General features: G+C 43.6%; 2 protein-coding genes across 13 annotated transcripts in view; both read right to left on the bottom strand.

The window, feature by feature from the left end:
- Positions 1 to 1,751: 1,751 nt before the first annotated feature.
- Positions 1,752 to 17,927, bottom strand: LOC106575464 (solute carrier family 2, facilitated glucose transporter member 2). 2 transcript variants are annotated; one of them, XM_014151971.3, is made up of 12 exons: positions 17,637 to 17,927; positions 14,360 to 14,455; positions 14,083 to 14,282; positions 13,806 to 13,930; positions 10,595 to 10,710; positions 9,829 to 9,991; positions 8,133 to 8,239; positions 5,440 to 5,520; positions 3,008 to 3,112; positions 2,795 to 2,896; positions 2,380 to 2,583; positions 1,752 to 2,266 (listed from the first exon to the last, which is right to left on the bottom strand). In XM_014151971.3, the coding sequence occupies exons 1-12, from the start codon at positions 17,649 to 17,651 to the stop codon at positions 2,033 to 2,035; spliced, it is 1,548 nt and encodes a 515-aa protein (XP_014007446.3). In that variant the 5' UTR covers positions 17,652 to 17,927; the 3' UTR covers positions 1,752 to 2,032. The 2 variants fall into 2 exon arrangements, with proteins under 2 accessions (XP_014007446.3, XP_014007447.3); XM_014151972.3 differs by having other exon boundaries at positions 14,360 to 14,452; positions 17,637 to 17,894.
- Positions 17,928 to 18,237: 310 nt separating this feature from the next.
- Positions 18,238 to 22,080, bottom strand: part of LOC106575466 (traf2 and NCK-interacting protein kinase) — a 42,804-nt gene continuing 38,961 nt past the window's right edge. For all 11 annotated transcript variants that reach the window (XM_082963495.1, XM_082963496.1, XM_082963497.1 and 8 more), the window contains 3 exons: positions 21,952 to 22,080; positions 20,542 to 20,681; positions 18,238 to 20,424 (listed from right to left, as the gene is read on the bottom strand). The exon at positions 21,952 to 22,080 is cut by the window's right edge and continues 31 nt beyond it. In XM_082963495.1, coding sequence (XP_082819621.1) covers positions 20,341 to 20,424; positions 20,542 to 20,681; positions 21,952 to 22,080 — 353 coding nt within the window. In that variant the 3' untranslated portion in view covers positions 18,238 to 20,340. The remainder of the gene's footprint in view (positions 20,425 to 20,541; positions 20,682 to 21,951) is intronic.

The following is a 22,080-nucleotide window of genomic DNA, read 5'->3' as shown; positions in this document are numbered from 1 at the left end:
TGGCACTCCACAAGCACATTTTGACACTTCTGTCCAGACTGTACCATATTTGGCCCCCTCGTTGAGGCTGATCTCCAAGTTGAGTTATCTGTCACTCAGATGCTGATACTTCCCAACCCTGTGGGAAATCCCCATTATCATCAACGCCTGGTCGCCAAACTCTAACTTTGGGAGTCTTTCCATAACGATTTGCCACGTGGGTCTTGTGGCCCCTGAAAAATTGTACATAAGGGAAACATCTACTACAAATACGAATTGACAAATGTAGGAATTGTGAACAACACATTCCAGGGACCTCCAAGTCTAGCTTGGCCAGATGTGCATGTATGTGCATTTGTTTTTGAGTAAAGGTTTCTGATAAAAACATAGCCCAACCATGGGCTTTATCACTGCCCTCTATAGGCTGGACACAACAGAACCTTTTGTTGATTCAGGTTCACAGTTCTGGTCATGTTGGTCATCTTCAACATACTGGGTCCTGAGGCCATAGTATACCAGCAATAGTGAAAATGGCAACAACTCCTAGCTGTGAAAAGGTCAACCATACAGAATATAAACACAGCCTTGCTGGTATTATCCCATCAGTGTGAATGAGAAGGTAGTAAATGGGTCTCGAAGTGGAGGTCAACTTGACTCAGACACCTAACAAACATCTTAACTCATCCTTTATTTATTTACACCGTGGCAACGACAACGGCTAGCGTTGTCGCCAGGCCAGATGTTCTTCTTTAGCAAATGTTGGTTGGTCTCACTGGTTGTGTGTTCTATCAATAATGAAGTTGAGGTGAGTGACGGCCTTAGCCTAATTAATAACTTACAGTTCCAATCTGATAATGTAGGCATGCAAAGTCCTCCTTCCTAGTATGGACACAGTAATATTATTTCACTAGGTCACATGATCAGGAAAAACTCTAGCTTTCGTAGAGAGCAGCCATCTGAGATGACAATTGACACAACCAGCCATGAGAGTTAATTCTGCTCTAGTGGGGTTTGCTTTGTGTGTGTGTGTGTGTGTGTGTGTGTGTGTGGGGTGTGTGTGTGTGTGTATTTGTCTGAGTCTGTTGATAAAAGTGCTTGCATTTAATTTCCTCTGAGTTTAACATTAACAGCCATCTGTCAGGAGCGAGAGAGAGAGAGAGAAAGACAGAGACAGAGAGAAATAGATTGAGAGAGAGATCATGTAAACATGTGTGTGCGTGCTAGTGTGTGTGTGTGTGTGTGCATTTCAGCTGTCATTTCACATGCATTGTCTTTGTAGTAATTTATTAATAGTAATCCTAAAGTCCCATTTGTTGACATTCAACTTGTGTGAATACATTCAGTCAGTTACACATTGAACATGGTAGAACAGAATAATGTAACCTCTAGAAACAAAACCACCTGCTGTCTTTCTCGCTATTGTACTGTGCATGAATGATACAGTAGAGACAGGAGTTTTTCTGGCGGTTTTATCCTGAGCAGGAAACAGTCTGGGCTCTGTGTATGAGTTATGTAAAGTTAGTCATGTCAGGAGTTTTTCTGGCTGTTTTATCCTGAGCAGGAAACAGTCTGGGCTCTGTGTATGAGTTATGTAAAGTTAGTCATGTCAGGAGTTTTTCTGGCTGTTTTATCCTGAGCAGGAAACAGTCTGGGCCCTGTGTATGAGTTATGTAAGGTTAGTCATGTCAGGAGTTTTTCTGGCTGTTTTATCCTGAGCAGGAAACAGTCTGGGCCCTGTGTATGAGTTATGTAAAGTTAGTCATGTCAGGAGTTTTTCAGGCTGTTTTATACTGAGCAGGAAACAGTCTGGGCCCTGTGTATGAGTTATGTAAAGTTAGTCATGTCAGGAGTTGTTCCTGGAAGTAAACGAATATCTAGATGGCGATCAGGATTCAGGACTATCATCACTTACATTCTGTCACAATGCTAATTATCCCAGCCCTGCAGTAACACACCAGATTAAGCTAATCAGACATGTTAGTGCAGGGCTGGAACTAAAGCTTGCACACCCTGTAACTCTCCAGGGTTGGATCCCCCTGGACTAGTGAGCATGTCAGGCATGGGAGTCTGATTTGAGCTGCTCCAGCTCGGTGGAGGTACCAGTACCAGTACCAGTTCCAATTCCAGTCTTTCTGGTTCCTGGTGTCTGGTTTCTTCCCTTTTTAAACACAGCTGCTATCTCCTGAAATGTCTTCCCTTTGGTCTCCGGCACACGCAGGTAAGTGAACACAGTGAAGCCAAACAACAGCACCGCAAACAGGATGAACACATAGCTACCACACAGAGCCTGGAAGGAGGGGTGGAGGGTGGAGGGAGAGAGAAAGAAAGAAAGAAAGAAAGAGAGAAAGAGAGAGTTAATGGGAATGTCGATCTGTCTGTCCGTCTGTCCATGTATCTTACCTCTATGTAAGGGAAGGTCATGCCTATGATGAAGTTGCTGGTCCAGTTGGTGCAGCCAGCCAGAGCTATAGCAGCAGGCCTGGGGCCCTGACTGAATAACTCAGCCACGATGAACCAGGGGATGGGACCAGGGCCGATCTCAAAGAAACACACAAACAGGAAGATGGCCGACATGCTGACATAGGACATCCAGGAGTAGACACTCTGGGAAGGAGAAGAGAGGAGAGAAGAGAAGAGAAGAGAAGAGGAGAGAGAAGAGAAGAGGAGAAGAGAGGAGAGGAGAAGAGAGGAGAGGAGAACCTCTGTTTTACTCTGGAGGGACAAGAGATGGTTAAAAAACACAGGAAACAGTCATATACAGACAGGAAACCCTATTGGTAGAGAGATAGAGACAATGATTTTCGATTGGTCATACCAGGTACACAAGGCCGACTGTCATGGCGACGGCACAGATACACATCCCACCTAAACCAATCAGAGTCAATGTTCGTCTGCCGGCCCTGTCCACTAGAGCCACCTGCAATACACACACATTTCAGTGTGACTGTTTGCATCACTGACCTACGAATGGTTAGTCTACGTGTGCACGTGTTAGTTTGTCAGTGTGTGTGTGTGTGTCTTTCCGTACCGACACCATAGTAAAGACGGTATTGATAACTCCTACTCCAATGGTTGCATAGACAGGCTGAGTGACTCCTGCTCTCTCAAAGATGGCTGTTGAGTAATAAAAGATCTGAAGAGATTAAAACAAACATTATGTTTCCATTCAGTAAAGCAGAGTGATAAAAACCGCAATCTGGCACATCCAGGCTGTTAAAACGATGTAAAACAATATAAAACAATATAAAAAATATACAATAAACTCACTGGTGACTCAACACACACACAAACACACACACACACTCACAATTCTCTCTCACTCATTAACACTCCCTCCCATTTCTTCCTGTATTCCCTCTCCAAGACAGTTGTTACTTCTCTCCTCTCTCTCTCTCTCATAAACTCACAGCGTTGATTCCAGACAGTTGTTCCCTCTCTTCCAGTAACTCACAGCGTTGATTCCACACAGTTGTTCCCTCTCTCTCAGTAACTCACAGTATTGATTCCACACAGTTGTTCCCTCTCTCTCAGTAACTCACAGTGTTGATTCCAGACAGTTGTTCCCTCTCTCTAAGTAACTCACAGCGTTGATTCCAGACAGTTGTTCCCTCTCTCTCAGTAACTCACAGCGTTGATTCCAGACAGCTGTTCCCTCTCTCTCAGTAACTCACAGTGTTGATTCCAGACAGCTGTTCCCTCTCTCTCATAAACTCACAGTATTGATTCCACACAGTTGTTCCCTCTCTCTCATAAACTCACAGCGTTGATTCCAGACAGTTTTTCCCTCTCTCTCATAAACTCACAGCGTTGATTCCAGACAGTTGTTCCCTCTCTCTCTCAGTAACTCACAGTGTTGATTCCAGACAGTTGTTCCCTTTCTCCCCCTCTCTCTCAGTAACTCACAGCGTTGATTCCAGACAGTTGTTCCCTCTCTCTCTCATAAACTCACAGTGTTGATTCCAGACAGCTGTTCCCTCTCTCTCAGTAACTTACAGCGTTGGATCCAGACAGTTGTTCCCTCTCTCTCAGTAACTCACAGTGTTGATTCCAGACAGTTGTTCCCTCTCTCTCTCATAAACTCACAGTGTTGATTCCAGACAGCTGTTCCCTCTCTCTCAGTAACTTACAGCGTTGATTCCAGACAGCTGTTCCCTCTCTCTCAGTAACTCACAGTGTTGATTCCAGACAGTTGTTCCCTCTCTCTCAGTAACTCACAGCGTTGATTCCAGACAGTTGTTCCCTCTCTCTCTCATAAACTCACAGTGTTGATTCCAGACAGCTGTTCCCTCTCTCTCAGTAACTCACAGCGTTGATTCCAGACAGCTGTTCCCTCTCTCTCAGTAACTCACAGTGTTGATTCCAGACAGTTGTTCCCTCTCTCTCAGTAACTCACAGCGTTGATTCCAGACAGTTGTTCCGTCTCTCCCCCTCTCTCTCATAAACTCACAGCGTTGATTCCAGACAGTTGTTCCTTCTCTCCCCCTCTCTCTCAGTAACTCACAGCATTGATTCCTGACAGTTGTTCCCTCTCTCTCAGTAACTCACAGCGTTGATTCCACACAGTTGTTCCCTCTCTCTCAATTAATCACAGCGTTGGATCCAGAAAGTTGTTCCCTCTCTCTCAGTAACTCACAGCGTTTATTCCAGACAGTTGATCCCTCTTTCTCAGTAACTCACAGCATTGATTCCAGACAGTTGTTCCCTCTCTCCCCCTCTCTCAGTAACTCACAGCATTGATTCCACACAGTTGATCCCTCTTTCTCAGTAACTCACAGCATTGATTCCAGACAGTTGTTCCCTCTCCCCCCCTCTCTCTCAGTTACTAACAGTGTTGATTCCAGACAGTTGTTCCCTCTCCCCCCTCTCTCTCATAAACTCACAGTGTTGATTCCAGAGTTTTTCCCTCTTTCTCAGCAACTCACAGTGTTGATTCCACACAGTTGTTCCCTCTTTCTCAGTAACTCACAGCGTCAATTCCAGACAGTTGTTCCCTCTCTACCCCGCTTTCTCAGTAACTCACAGCGTTGATTCCACACAGTTGTTTCCTCTTTCTCAGTAACTCACAGCGTTGATTCCACACAGTTGTTTCCTCTTTCTCAGTAACTCACAGCGTTGATTCCACACAGTTGTTTCCTCTTTCTCAGTAACTCACAGCGTTGATTCCACACAGTTGTTTCCTCTTTCTCAGTAACTCACAGCGTTGATTCCACACAGTTGTTTCCTCTTTCTCAGTAACTCACAGCGTTGATTCCACACAGTTGTTTCCTCTTTCTCAGTAACTCACAGCGTTGATTCCACACAGTTGTTTCCTCTTTCTCAGTAACTCACAGCGTTGATTCCACACAGTTGTTTCCTCTTTCTCAGTAACTCACAGCGTTGATTCCACACAGTTGTTTCCTCTTTCTCAGTAACTCACAGCGTTGATTCCACACAGTTGTTTCCTCTTTCTCAGTAACTCACAGCGTTAATTCCAGACAGTTGTTGTGAGAGATGCATCATCAAGGCTACAAACAGCTGCTGCCTGTAGAGAGATGACCGCACCTAAAAAAAACACAGATATATTATAGCATTAATACAGGACTACAGACGAATATCACTTTTTTACTACAGGACTACAGAAACAAATCACATTATTAATACAGGACTATAGAAACAGATCACATTATTAATACAGGACTACAGAAACAGATCACATTATGAACACAGGACTACAGAAACAGATCACATTATGAACACAGGACGACAGAAACATATCACATTATTAATACAGGTCTACAGACACATATCACATGTTAATACAGGACTACAGACACATATCACATTATTCACAGGACTACAGAAACATATCACATTATTAATACAGGACTACAGAAACATATCACATTATTAATACAGGACTACAGACACATATCACATGTTAATACAGGACTACAGAAACATATCACATTATTAATACAGGACTACAGACACATATCACATTATTAATACAGGACTACAGAAACATATCACATTATTAATACAGGACTACAGACACATATCACAGTATTAATACAGGACTACAGAAACATATAACATTATTAATACAGGACTACAGACACATATCACATTATTAATACAGGACTACAGAAACATATCACATTATTAATACAGGACTACAGACACATATCACATGTTAATACAGGACTACAGAAACATATCACATTATTAATACAGGACTACAGACACATATCACATTATTAATACAGGACTACAGACACATATCACATTATTAATACAGGACTACAGACACATATCACATTATTAATACAGGACTACAGAAACATATCACATTATTAATACAGGACTACAGACACATATCACATTATTAATACAGGACTACAGACACATATCACATTATTAATACAGGACTACAGAAACATATCACATTATAATACAGGACTACAGACACATATCACATGTTAATACAGGACTACAGAAACATATCACATTATTAATACAGGACTACAGACACATATCACATTATTAATACAGGACTACAGACACATATCACATTATTAATACAGGACTACAGACACATATCACATTATTAATACAGGACTACAGAAACATATCACATTATTAATACAGGACTACAGACACATATCACATTATTAATACAGGACTACAGAAACATACCACATCATTAATACAGGACTACAGACACATATCACATGTTAATACAGGACTACAGACACATATCACATTATTAATACTGGACTACAGAAACATATCACATTATTAATACAGGACTACAGAAACATACAACATTATTAATACAGGACTACAGACACATATCACATGTTATTACAGGACTACAGACACATATCACATTATTCATACAGGACTACAGAAACATATCACATTATTAATACAGGACTACAGAAACATATCACATTATTAATACAGGACTACAGACACATATCACATTATTCACAGGACTACAGACACATATCACATTATTAATACAGGACTACAGACACATATCACATTATTAATACAGGACTACTGACACATATCACATGTTAATACAGGACTACAGACACATATCACATGTTTTATACAGGACTACAGACACATATCACATTATTAATACAGGTCTACAGACACATGTCACATGTTTAATACAGGACTACAGACACATATCACATTATTAATACAGGACTACTGACACATATCACATGTTAATACAGGACTACAGACACATATCACATGTTTTATACAGGACTACAGACACATATCACATTATTAATACAGGTCTACAGACACATGTCACATGTTTAATACAGGACTACAGACACAAATATTATGAATACAGGACTACAGGCACATATCACATTATTAATACAGGACTACAGACACATATCACATTATTAATACAGGACTACAGAAACATATCACATTATGAACACAGGACTACAGGCACATATCACATTATTAATACAGGACTACAGGCACATATCACATTATTAATACAGGACTACAGACACATATCACATTATTAATACAGGTCTACAGACACATGTCACATGTTTAATACAGGACTACAGACACATATCACATTATTAATACAGGACTACAGACATATATCACATTATTAATACAGGACTACAGACACATATCATATTATTAATACAGGACTACAGACACATATCATATTATTAATACAGGACTACAGACACATATCACATTATTAATACAGGACTACAGACACATATCACATTATTAATACAGGTCTACAGACACATGTCACATGTTTAATACAGGACTACAGACACATCACATTATTAATACAGGACTACAGACATATATCACATTATTAATACAGGACTACAGACACATATCATATTATTAATACAGGACTACAGAAACATATCATATTATTAATACAGGACTACAGACACATATCACATTATTAATACAGGACTACAGACACATATCACATTATTAATACAGGACTACAGACACATATCATATTATTAATACCAGACTACAGACACACATCATATTATTAATACAGGACCACAGACACAAATCACATTATTAATACTGGACCAGACCGACATGGATTAGACAGCTATAGACCAGATGTTCAGTAGATTAGATATTGAACGTACCAGTACAGCGATAGAGACTTGCGCCTCCTTCTCTACCTCCTCCTTCTCCCTCCTCATCTCCTCCAGGTCAGCTGATGGGTCATACTCTCCCTTCAGACGACGCAGACCTACAAACGTACGCACACACATCAAGTGTGTATTTTGGATACAGCTACTCATTCAAGGCTTTTTATTTATTGATACTATTTTCTACATTGTAGAATAATAGTGAAGACATCAAAACTATGAAATAACATGTAGTAACCACAAAAGTTTTAAACAAATCTAAATATATTTTTGATTCTTCAAAGTAGCCACCTTTTGCCTTGATGACAGCTTTGCACACTCTTGGCATTTTCTCAACCAGCTTCACCTGGAATGCTTTTCCAACAGTCTTTTCCAACAGGAGTTCCCACATATGCTGTGCACTGCATTTTCTTCACTCTGCGGTCCAACTCATCCCAAACCATCTCAATTGGGTTGAGGTCGGGTGATTGTGGAGGCCAGGTCATCTGATGCAGCACTCCCTCACTCTGGTTCTTGGTCAAATATCCCTTACACAGCCTGGAGGTGTGTTCGGTCATTGTCCTGTTGAAAAACAAATGATAGTCCCACTAAGCACAAACCAGATGGGATGCCGTATCACTGCAGAATAATGTGGTAGCCATGCTGGTTAAGTGTGCCTTGAATGAATTCTAAATAAATCACAGACAGTGTCACCAGCAAAGCACCTCCACCTCCATGCTTCACGGTGGGAACTACACATGCGGAGATCGTCCGTTCATCTACTCTGCGTCTCACAAAGACACGGCAGTTGGAAACTAAAATCGCAAATTTGGACTCATCAGACCAAAGGACAGATTTCCACCGGTCTAATGTCCATTGCTCGTGTTTCTTGGCCCAAGCAAGTCTCTCCTTCTTATTGGTGTCCTTTAGTAGTAGTTTCTTTGCAGCAATTTGACCACGAAGACCTAATTCACGCAGTCTCCTCGGAACATTTGATGTTGAGATGTGTGTGAACTCCGTAAGGCATTTATTTGGGCTGCAATTTCTGAGGCTGGTAACACTAATGAACTTATCCTCTGCAGCAGAGGTAACTCTGGGTCTTCCTTTCCAGTGGTGGTGCTCATGAGAGCCAGTTTCATCATAGCACTTGATGGTTTTTGCGACTGCACTTGAAGAAATGTTCCGTACTGACTGACCTCCATGTCTTAAAGTAATGATGGACTGTTGTTTCTCTTTGCTTGTTTGAGCTGTTCTTGCCATAATATGGACTTATTATTTTACCAAATATGGCTATCTTCTGTATACCACCCCTACCTTGTCACAACACAACTGATTGGCTCAAATGCATTAAGAAGGAAAGAAATTCCACAAATGAACTTTTAACAAGGCACACTTGTTAATTGAAATGCCTTCCAGGTGACTACCTCATGAAGCTGGTTGAGGGAATGCCAAGTGTGGAAAGCTGTCATGAAGGCAAAGGGTGGCTACTTTGAAGAATCTCAAATATACAATATATTTTGATTTGTTTAACCCTTTTTTGATTACTTCATGATTCAATATGTGTTATTTCATAGTTTTGATGTCTTCACTATTATTCTACAATGTAGCAAATAGAACAAATAAAGAAAAACCCTTGAATGAGTATGTGTGTCCAAACTTTTGACTGGTAATGTATTTTCTAAGAGAGAGCTGAGATTTCTACAGTACATACTCTTCTTGGCCTCCTCCACCATGTCTCTCTTGATGTAGAGGTATCTGGGACTTTCAGGACACAGTGGCAGCAGTAGAGACTGTAACACAGCAGGAGCTCCAGACAGACCCAGCAGCAGTGGCCAGTAGTAGTCATTACCCAGGAGGAACTCTAGACCTAGCACCTGGGGGACAGGGGGACAGAGATTAGGGACAGACACAGAGAGACAGGGGGACAGAGATTAGGGGACGGAGACAGGGGGACAGAGATTAGGAACGAACACAGAGAGAGACAGGGGGACAGAGATTAGGGACGAACACAGAGAGAGACAGAGATTAGGGATGAACACAGACAGTGACAGGGGGATAGAGATTAGAGGACAGACAGAGAGATAGAGATTAGAGGACAGACAGTGGCAGGGGGATAGAGATTAAAGGCTGTGTGTGTGTGTGTGTGTGTGTGTGTGTGTGTGTGTGTGTGTGTGTGTGTGTGTGTGTGTGTGTGTGTGTGTGTGTGTGTGTGTGTGTGTGTGTGTGTGTGTGTGTGTGTGTGTGTGTGTGTGTGTGTGTGTGTGTGTGTGTGTGTGTGTGTGTGTGTGTGTGTGTGTGTGTGTGTGTGTGTGTGTGTGTGTGTGTGTGTGTGTGTGTGTGTGTGTGTGTGGTGTGTGTGTGTGTGTGTGTGTGTGTGTGTGTGTGTGTGTGTGTGTGTGTGTGTGTGTGTGTGTGTGTGTGTGTGTGTGTGTGTGTGTGTGTGTGTGTGTGTGTGTGTGTGTGTGTTTTTTTTTTACCTGACTCAGTAGTATACCAGTAACAGTAGCCAGTTGATGTAAGGTTCCCAGAGCTCCTCTGTAGGCCATGGGAGCTATCTCCCCTATATACATAGGAACTAACCCTGAGGACAGACCTGAGAGAGAGAAGGGAGAGAGATACAAACGTAAAAGACCAAAATGCAGTGCAGAATTAGGCCGATAGGCCGATACCAGTTGATTATCAAAATCCAGGAAAGAGCCATTCAATTCTACAACCACCTAAAAGGAAGTGATTACCAAACCTTACAAAACAAAGCCATCACCTACAGAGAGATGAACCTGGAGTCCCCTAAGCAAGCTGGGCCTGGGGATCAGGGCTCCGGGCAGCCGAGCGGAAATGGAGGAAAACTCGCCTCCCTGCGGACCTGGCATCCTTTCACTCCCTCCTCTCTACATTTTCCTCTTCTGTCTCTGCTGCTAAAGCCACTTTCTACCACTCTAAACTCCAAGCATCTGCCTCTAACCCTAGGAAGCTCTTTGCTACCTTCTCCTCCCTCCTGAATCCTCCTCCCCCTCCCCCCCCCCCCTCCTCCCTCTCTGCGGATGACTTCGGCAACCATTTTGAAAAGAAGGTTGACGACATCCGATCCTCGTTTGCTAAGTCAAACGACACTGCCCTACCCTGTGCTTTGACCTCTTTCTCCCCTCTCTCTCCAGATGAAATCTCGCGTCTTGTGACGGCCGGCCGCCCAACAACCTGCCCACTTGACCCTATCCCCTCCTCTCTTCTCCAGACCATTTCCGGAGACCTTCTCCCCTACCTCACCTCGCTCATCAACTCATCCTTGACCGCTGGCTACGTCCCTTCCGTCTTCAAGAGAGCGAGAGTTGCACCCCTTCTGAAAAAACCTACACTCGATCCCTCCGATGTCAACAACTACAGACCAGTATCCCTTCTTTCTTTTCTCTCCAAAACTCTTGAACGTGCCGTCCTTGGCCAGCTCTCTTGCTATCTCTCTCAGAATGACCTTCTTGATCCTAATCAGTCAGGTTTCAAGACTGGGCATTCAACTGAGACTGCTCTTCTCTGTGTCACGGAGGCTCTCCGCACTGCTAAAGCTAACTCTCTCTCCTCTGCTCTCATCCTTCTAGACCTATCTGCTGCCTTTGATACCGTGAACCATCAGATCCTCCTCTCCACCCTCTCCGAGCTGGGCATCTCCGGCGCCGCCCACGCTTGGATTGCGTCCTACCTGACAGGTCGCTCCTACCAGGTGGCGTGGCGAGAATCTGTCTCCGCACCACGTGCTCTCACCACTGGTGTCCCCCAGGGCTCTGTTCTTGGCCCACTCCTATTCTCGCTATACACCAAGTCACTTGGCTCTGTCATATCCTCACATGGTCTCTCATATCATTGCTATGCAGATGACACACAATTAATCTTCTCCTTTCCCCCTTCTGACAACCAGGTGGCGAATCGCATCTCTGCATGTCTGGCAGACATATCAGTGTGGATGACGGATCACCACCTCAAGCTGAACCTCGGCAAGACGGAGCTGCTCTTCCTCCCGGGGAAGGACTGCCCGTTCCATGATCTCGCCATCACGGTTGACAACTCCCTTGTGTCCTCCTCCCAGAGTGCTAAGAGCCTTGGCGTGACCCTGGACAACACCCTGTCGTTCTCCACCAACATCAAGGCGGTGACCCGATCCTGTAGGTTCATGCTCTACAACATTCGCAGAGTACGACCCTGCCTCACACAGGAAGCGGCGCAGGTCCTAATCCAGGCACTTGTCATCTCCCGTCTGGATTACTGCAACTCGCTGTTGGCTGGGCTCCCTGCCTGTGCCATTAAACCCCTACAACTCATCCAGAACGCCGCAGCCCGTCTGGTGTTCAACCTTCCCAAGTTCTCTCACGTCACCCCGCTCCTCCGCTCTCTCCACTGGCTTCCAGTCGAAGCTCGCATCCGCTACAAGACCATGGTGCTTGCCTACGGAGCTGTGAGGGGAACGGCACCTCCGTACCTTCAGGCTCTGATCAGGCCCTACACCCAAACAAGGGCACTCCGTTCATCCACCTCTGGCCTGCTCGCCTCCCTACCTCTGAGGAAGCACAGTTCCCGCTCAGCCCAGTCAAAACTGTTCGCTGCTCTGGCACCCCAATGGTGGAACAAGCTCCCTCACGACGCCAGGACAGCGGAGTCAATCACCACCTTCCGGAGACACCTGAAACCCCACCTCTTCAAGGAATACCTGGGATAGGATAAAGTAATCCTTCTAACCCCCCCCTTAAAAGATTTAGATGCACTATTGTAAAGTGGTTGTTCCACTGGATATTATAAGGTGAATGCACCAATTTGTAAGTCGCTCTGGATAAGAGCGTCTGCTAAATGACTTAAATCTTTTCACAAACACAAACAGACCCCAACGAGTCCCAGGACAGCTACACAGTTAGACTCAACCAAATCATGAGAAAACAAAAAGATAATTACTTGACACATTGGAAAGAATTAACAAAAAAACTGAGCAAACTAGAATGCTATTTGGCCCTAAACAGAGAGTACACAGTGACAGAATACCTGACCACTGTGACTGACACAAATGTAAGGAAAGCCATGACTATATACAGTACAGACTCAGTGAACATAGCCTTGCTATTGAGAAAGGTCGCTGTAGGCAGACCTGGCTCTCAAGAGAAGACAGGCTATGTGCACACTGCCCATAAAATGAGGTGGAAGCTGAGCTGCACTTCCTAACCTCCTACCAAATGTGTGCCATCACAGCAGCAACATTTGTGACCTGTTGCCACAAGAAAAGGGCAACCAGTGAAGAACAACCCATATTTATGTTTATTTATTAAATTTTTTGTACTTTAACTATTTACACATAGTATGACATTTGAAATGTCTTTATTATTTTGGAACTGTTGCCTGTCCGACGCCTCCCCGTCCAATGCTTCGCCTGTGTGGCATTTTAATCTGGGTTGTCCACTGGTTGCCCCGCTTTTGTTTATTATCTACTTCACTTGCTTTGGCAATGTTATCGTATGTTTCCCATGCCAATAAAGCCCCTTGAATTGAAATTGAATTGAGAAAGAGAGAGACAGAGGATAAGGGGGTGAGAAGAGAGAGTCAGTACCAGCCTTGTTCACACTTGTAGTGATAAGGATGTACATAGTGGACAGAGCCTGGCCGAATACTTCCTTCCTGATGTACTGTAGTATGTGACTCAATGTATTGATAACTCACCACAGTAGAATCCCATGACACATCGTCCAGCGATGACCATGACGTGAGGTTTCCACATCTTAGCCATCACCATCAGTAGTCCTGCTATTACTGCTAACACATTCACCATCAACATGCCCTTCACCCTGCACAGACAGCGTAGGCATTAGCTCAGTGGGCTAACACAGTCTTGTGGCATACAGACAACCCGAGTTCAAACCCAGTCAGTCACACAAGCGCGTTCAGTTTCATCTTGAGACAGATAGAGGAAGAGGGAGGTTCGGATGCTCACACACACCTTCCTCTCAGGTCTCCAATGAAGCCCACCAGGAAGGACGACACCACGCCCCCGATGGAGAAGATCGACACAGACAGAGACCAATACATGACCACAGAGGGATGCACTTCCCGCTTCTCTGTCTCAGTACCGTTCTCTGATAGGAGGAGAGGCTCCTCAGGGAGCACCCCCAGGGACTGCCCATAATGCTGCTCTATCACCTAGGAAACAAAGTAAAGGTTTATAATAGTACTTGCTGTTTACTCATTACTAAAATAAACAGTGTGTGTGTGTGTACCTTCTGTGGCGCATTGATGACTCCCAAGCTGTATCCGAACTGTAGAGAACCCAAGACTGCTGAAAACACTGCTAGGGCTAGAGTGCCTGTCAGCTGCTGTAAGACACACAGATATTAAAAGGTGCCTGTAATGCGCAGACCTAGAGTGCAGGGAACCAGTTCAACGCACCATGCAGTCCCACCTGCTGTAAAATACTGCTTATAACAGAGCAACAAAACATCTTCACATTACTGTGTTACTGTTTCCTGATTCAACTAATCAAGGGCTTGATATTTAGTTGACTAGTTTAATTAGGTGTGTGACACATGCTGTTAATAAAAATATATGGACATTTCTGCTCTGCCCAAAATGACAACCGACTGATTGCAGCATTACCGCAAAAATGGAGGAGGCAAGTGGAAAGGTAGGGAGAAGGTAGGGAAGTTGTTTATTGGCCCTGCATTCAAAACCAAAATTGGCAACAAAAAAACCCTGTAATAAATACAAAAATATAATAATACTCTTAGCAAAGGTGTTGATCTTTCATTTACAATCTGTAGAAACTACGAGAATAGAAAGGTTCAGAACTTTTGTGAAACCTCACACAGTGGAAAATCTACGGCAGCTAGAAATCAAAACTGGTTGGTCTTCAGAGATAGATGGGATGGATTGAGGGTAGCTGAAGGATGGGACTAAAAACAAACAAAAGATAACTTAGGTAAAATATACTGTCCATGAAATGTATGTAGAACGTATAAACTGGAAGTAGAAGCCTAAGCGTTGTCCACTTGTTTACTCCAATTAAGGGGTAGGGTTAGGAGAAAATAACAAAGAAGGAAAATGTATAAAAAAATATATATATTTACAATAATATATATTTACTAAAAAAATATATATGCGGGGTTGGAGATGATGCAGACAATTACAATGATAGAAGCTACAATCTGTCTGTAATATTAAAGCTGATCTGCCCCCTAACAAAGTAATAAAGGTGGGTCAATGATGGAATAAAGCACATACTGCTTGCTGCTGTTCCTGTTTACAGATGTGTTTCACTCAGAACTAAAAAACAGACGTCTAATATGATGAATCACTGATACAGTGGGGGAAAAAAGTATTTCATCCCCTGCTGATTTTGTACGTTTGCCCACTGACAAAGAAATGATCAGTCTATAATTTTAATGGTAGGTTTATTTGAAAAATGAGAGACAGAATAACAACAAAAAAATCCAGAGAAACGCATGTCAAAAATGTTATTAAATGATTTGCATTTTAATGAGGGAAATAAGTATTTGACCCCTCTGCAAAACATGACTTAGTACTTGGTGGCAAAACCCTTGTTGGCAATCACAGAGTTCAGACGTTTCTTGTAGTTGGCCACCAGGTTTGCACACATCTCAGGAGGGATTTTGTCCCACTCCTCTTTGCAGATCTTCTCCAAGTCATTAAGGTTTCGAGGCTGACGTTTAGCAACTCGAATGTTCAGCTCCCTCCACAGATTTTCTATGGGATTAAGGTCTGGAGACTGGCTAGGCCACTCCAGGACCTTAATGTGCTTCTTCTTGAGCCACTCCTTTGTTGCCTTGGCCATGTGTTTTGGGTCATTGTCATGCTGGAATACCCATCCACGACCCATTTTCAATGCCCTGGCTGAGGGAAGGAGGTTCTCACCAAAGATTTGATGGTACATGGCCCCGTCCATTGTTCCTTTGATGCGGTGAAGTTGTCCTGTCCCCTTAGCAGAAAAACACCCCCAAAGCATGTTTCCACCTCCATGTTTGATGGTGGGGATGGTGTTCTTGGGGTCATAGGCGACATTCCTCCTCCTCCAAACACGGCGAGTTGAGTTGATGCCAAAGAGCTCCATTTTGGTCTCATTTGACCACAACACTTTCACCCAGTTGTCCTCTGAATCATTCAGATGATCATTGGCAAACTTCCGACGGGCATACATATGTGCTTTCTTGAGCAGGGGGACCTTGCGGGCGCTGCAGGATTTCAGTCCTTCACGGCGTAGTGTGTTACCAATTATTTTCTTGGTGACTATGTTCCCAGCTGCCTTGAGATCATTGACAAGATCCTCCCGTGTAGTTCTGGGCTGATTCCTCACCATTCTCATGATCATTGCAACTCCACGAGGTGAAATCTTGCATGGAGCCCCAGGCCAAGGGATATTGAAAGTTATTTTGTGTTTCTTCCATTTGCAAATAATCGCACCAACTGTTGTCACCTTCTCACAAAGCTGCTTGGCGATGGTCTTGTAGCCCATTCCAGCCTTTTGTAGGTCTACAATCTTGTCCCTGACATCCTTGGAGAGCTCTTTGGTCTTGGTCTTGGCCATGGTGGAGAGTTTGGAATCTGATTGATTGATTGCTTCTGTGGACAGGTGTCTTTTATACAGGTAACAAACTGAGATTAGGAGCACTCCCTTTAAGAGTGTGCTCCTAATCTCAGCTCGTTACCTGTATAAAAGACACCTGGGAGCCAGAATTCTTTCTGATTGAGACGGGGTCAAATACTTATTTCCCTCATTAAAATGAAATTCAATTTATAACATGCGTTTTTCTGGATTTTTGTTGTTGTTATTCTGTCTCTCACTGTTCAAATAAACCTACCATTAAAATTATAGACTGATCATTTCTTTGTCAGTGGGCAAACGTACAAAATCAGCAGGGGATCAAATACTTTTTTCCGTCACTGTATAACCAGCTCTCTCATGCCATCAACAAATGAACTGTCAAATCAATGGTACTCTCCCTCTGTTTAATCACGACACACGATGCACACGTTCAGGGGCAGCAGGGAGCCTAGTGGTTAGCCTAGTGGTTAGAGCGGTGGGCCAATAACTGGAAATGTGGCTGGATCAAATCCCCGAGCTGACAAGGTACAAATCTGTCGTTCCACCCCTGAACAAGGCAGTTAACCCACCGTTCCCTGGCATGCAGTTAACCCACCGTTCCCTGGCATGCAGTTAACCCACCGTTCCCTGGCATGCAGTTAACCCACCGTTCCCTGGCATGCAGTTAACCCCCGCCCGCAGCGCCCCCCGTTCCCTGGCTTTCATTGTAAATAAGAATGTGTTCTTAATGCCTAGTTAAATAAAATATAAACAAACTCTCACTCCTGTACTTGTGTGTAGCTACAGAGTGTCAGTCAGGATTGAACAGTAGGAGCTTTTACTACATTATAAAACCCACAACTTGGCTTTCAATATTTGTTTAGTAAATGGATTAGATACCTCAAAAAGAGCGTGTGTGTGTGAGAGCTAGAGTGTGTAGAAGTGTACGGCGATCTTACCTTTCCCGACTCCATGATGGGTTCAGAGTCTCGACACCAGCTCCAACAACACGAACTGATCACACACACACACTTCCAGGGTAATCATCAATCGCTGGGATCACGCTGTGTCCATGCACTCATCTCGACATACACACAGCACTAGATAGAAAGACACACCTGAGCACAGCACCTCTCTATCTGTACACCTTACTGTTGGGCGTTTAGCAATCATGTCATTAACATCATTACATCACACATGGTGCCTTATACACTGTCTTAGGCTGTGTTTGTCACCCTGTTTTCATGGTGGTTAAACTCCGTGTCGTGATTAGTGAACACACACACACAGTGTCTGGGCTGGTGTCCACTGTTCACACACACACACATAGGTCATCCTGAGCTCAGCACATTGGCTCTAAATGAGGGGGAAGGTCTGACACTGACACACACACACACATACACACACAGGGAGGGACAGTATTAGGTAGGGTTAATGATATACCTTCAACAGGGACAAAGTCTGAGGGTCGGTGGCCTCAGCTGATAACTTACACTGCAACCCCCACACACACACACAAACAAACACGCAAACACACAAAAATACGTAAAAAAAAAGGAATAATGTTCTAGTATCATTTATTTTTCTGTTTTACAAAACATAGAAACCAAAACATTAGTGATGAGTTTGTCGTTCAGAAACAAAGAGGTCTAGAGTTTTTCTTTTAAAGACAGAGTCCAACAGTAGTGATCAGCAGTCTGTTCACCAGATAGAGGTGTATCACTCTCTCTCTCTCACACACACACACACACACACACACACACACACACACACGTTCAATCAGCACAGCTCATTATTGCTAACATTCTAAAAAGCAACCTGTCTCCATAACAGTAACTTAAGCATGGCATTTAAAGGAGCAGTCTGGAAGTTTAATTTCCGGACAAAAGTGTTTCCCCTGCACTTGTTTGTAATTTGAGGGAGTGGGTCTCGGTGATTGTAATGTTTCTTGGATGAATGTGTTTGCAGTCACTAAATATACATACATGACCCACACACACACACCTTACAGAACTGTTGCATTCTGGGTAATGGAGCTCTACAGCATGGCTTAAACAGCATTAAGGACAACAGCTTCAGATGTTCTCGTCTTTGTTTTCAGAAATGCAAATGTATTTAATAAAATGTCTTAAAGATGTTTTTTTAATTTTTATAAATTAAGTTTTGTTTAAGATGAAATGATCATGTTCAATCTAAGGACATAAGATGCTATCAAAGTGTTAAAATAAAATGGTAAACCAACAGAAAAGAGTGAACAAAACAACGGTAGATAAATCAGTTGGCCTCTGTGATGTTTGCTTCATCATGCTAGGCACTGTACAAACAGGAAAGAGTCACAATCAGATCAATCAAATCAGACTCAGGTGGGAGACAGCTTTACACAATAATTCTTTACACACAGAGACAGATAAGACAGACAGACAGACAGACAGACAGACACAGAGTGGTTCATTCTCAGACAATTCTCAAATGATTCTCAGTTGAATCAGGTTTTACTCTGGCATTTCAGCATAAAATAAAACACACAAAATGAACGACAGAAACTAGCAATCTGCTGTGCAAGTTATCAAGCTCTTAACATTACAATTCAAAAGTAATTTTAAAGTACCTAAATAAACAAGAAACAAAACTTGAACAATATGTTATTTAAAAGACAGAATGAAAGCATATTTCTAGTAAACAGCAGAATGTTGTTATTCTTTTTTTTTGTTATAACATTACAGTTTATCTGATGCAGCACCTTGAGAATTGAAAGACTTTAGAGTGGAGAAAGGGGTAGGAGGAGAAGAGGAAAGACTTTAGAGTGGAGAGAGGGGTAGGAGGAGAAGAGGAAAGACTATAGAGTGGAGAGAGGGGTAGGAGGAGAAGAGGAAAGACTTTAGAGTGGAGAGAAGGGTAGGAGGAGAAGAGGAAAGACTTTAGAGTGGAGAGAGGGGTAGGAGGAGAAGAGGAAAGAATTTAGAGTGGAGAGAGGGGTAGGAGGAGAAGAGGAAAGACTTTAGAGTGGAGAGAGGGGTAGGAGGAGAAGAGGAAAGACTTTAGAGTGGAGAGAGGGGTAGGAGGAGAAGAGGAAAGGAGGAATGGAAAAGAGGAGGGAGACAGAGGCTGTGATTTTGTTTTAAAGGGACATAGCCGATATTTTAGAGAAGAGGGGTGGAGTGGTGGAGAGAGGGGAAGTGAAAAGTGAAGTGGAGGAGAGAAAGAAAGATTAGGATCCAGAAGTACCGGTTCGTCTCCACAGACAGTAGTCGAGATCTTGGAAAACTGGAAAACCAGCGCCCCCGTTGATCCAAACACTCCTCTACCTTCAGACTCCTCGTCTTAATAGTCATGTATCTTTTTATTATTTCATTCTTTATAGTCCTTTAAGTCTGTTACAGTGTTGTAGTCTCTCAGTGTTTCACTGTCTTCAAGTTTGATTCTCTCAGAGCTTGATTCATTTACAATTCAATTCTTTCACACTGATTTGATATTTGATTCTCTCAGTGTTTGATTCTCTCAGTTAGATTCAGTGTTGGACTCTCCCATTATTCAATTCACTTGTTTGGTTCAGGGTGCGATTTGATTCTCTTGGTCCATTGTTTTAATTGGCTTATGAAATTAGCCTTGGCCCGTGATGGACAGCTGAGCAGGCCAATGGGAAGACGGTGGGAGGAGTTAGTTTCACCAGTTCATCATGGAGCTACGGTTGAGGGTCATGAAGAAGACCTGACTGCTGCCTCCAGACCTCACCGACGCAAAGAACACCTAGACACACACACACACAGCATGAGAAGACATGATTGATGCAGGCAATAGAGAATATGAATGTGAGTGTGTGTGTGTGTGTGTGTGTGTGTGTGTGTGTACGCGCATGTTGTTTACCTTGTCATTCCTCTCACACAGGAACTTGAGTCTCTGGGCTCTCTTGTGCATGAAGACCCCGTCCAGGTGTCCTGTCTCCACAGACCTGATCTCTATGGCCTTTTCCCCCCAGCCCATGATCTGGCTAGAGTGGATATAGGCTGGAGGATTAAGGATAGAAAGAGAGAGACAAAGAGACAGACAGCGAGCGAGCGAGCGAGAGCGAGAGCGAGAGCGAGAGAGAGAAATAACGAGAAAGAGAGAGCATGAGACAGAAAGAGAGAGCATGAGACAGAAAGAGAGAGATATAAAGAGAGAGAGAGAGAGGAGAGTAGAGAGAGAGGAGAGTAGAGAGAGAGAGGAGAGTAGAGAGAGAGAGGAGAGTAGAGAGAGAGAGGAGAGTAGAGAGAGAGAGAGAGAGAGAGAGAGAGAGAGAGAGGAGAGTAGAGAGAGAGAGAGAGGAGAGTAGAGAGAGAGAGAGGAGAGTAGAGAGAGAGAGAGAGGAGAGTAGAGAGAGAGAGGAGAGTAGAGAGAGAGAGAGGAGAGTAGAGAGAGAGAGAGGAGAGTAGAGAGAGAGAGGAGAGTAGAGAGAGAGAGAGAGGAGAGTAGAGAGAGAGAGAGGAGAGTAGAGAGAGAGAGAGAGGAGAGTAGAGAGAGAGGGAGAGTAGAGAGAGAGAGGAGAGTAGAGAGACAGGGAGAGGAGAGTAGAGAGAGAGGAGAGTAGAGAGAGAGAGGAGAGTAGAGAGAGAGAGGAGAGGAGAGGAGAGAGAGAGAGAGAGAGAGAGAGTAGAGAGAGAGAGAGGAGAGTAGAGAGAGAGAGAGGAGAGTAGAGTAGAGAGAGAGAGAGGAGAGTAGAGAGAGAGAGGAGAGTAGAGAGAGAGAGAGGAGAGTAGAGAGAGAGAGAGGAGAGTAGAGAGAGAGGAGAGTAGAGAGAGAGAGAGGAGAGTAGAGAGAGAGAGGAGAGTAGAGAGAGAGAGGAGAGTAGAGAGAGAGAGGAGAGTAGAGAGAGAGAGGAGAGTAGAGAGAGAGAGGAGAGTAGAGAGAGAGAGAGGAGAGTAGAGAGAGAGAGAGGAGAGTAGAGAGAGAGAGAGGAGAGTAGAGAGAGAGAGAGGAGAGTAGAGAGAGAGAGGAGAGTAGAGAGAGAGAGAGGAGAGTAGAGAGAGAGAGAGGAGAGTAGAGAGAGAGAGGAGAGTAGAGAGAGAGAGGAGAGTAGAGAGAGAGAGGAGAGTAGAGAGAGAGAGAGAGGACGAAGGAGAGAGAGAAGTTAAAACAGACAGTATTAGTTTCACTGTAGACAACACTGTTCTATTATGGAACACAACAGTGTTGAGATTGAATCTGATTAAACTTTACACGAACCTAAACAAGCTCCCACAGGCCTAAAACAAAGCTGAGCTCACACAAACACACGCACACACCCACCACACTCACCAACAGAAGTAGGCATCTCTCCCCACTGCAGCACGACGTCTTTAGTGATGCGTCCGTAGGTATTGACGTACACTCCCTCATCTTCATAACACAACAACATCTCCATCCCGTCTGTCTTAGGAAGAATCA

The sequence above is a fragment of the Salmo salar genome, chromosome 17 (genome assembly GCF_965601325.2).
Source record: "Salmo salar chromosome 17, fSalSal1, whole genome shotgun sequence".
In the NCBI taxonomy this organism is placed as follows: Eukaryota; Metazoa; Chordata; class Actinopteri; order Salmoniformes; family Salmonidae; genus Salmo; species Salmo salar.
The sequence above is the reverse complement of the archived record's forward strand: the minus strand, read 5'-3'. Positions and strand labels throughout refer to the sequence as shown.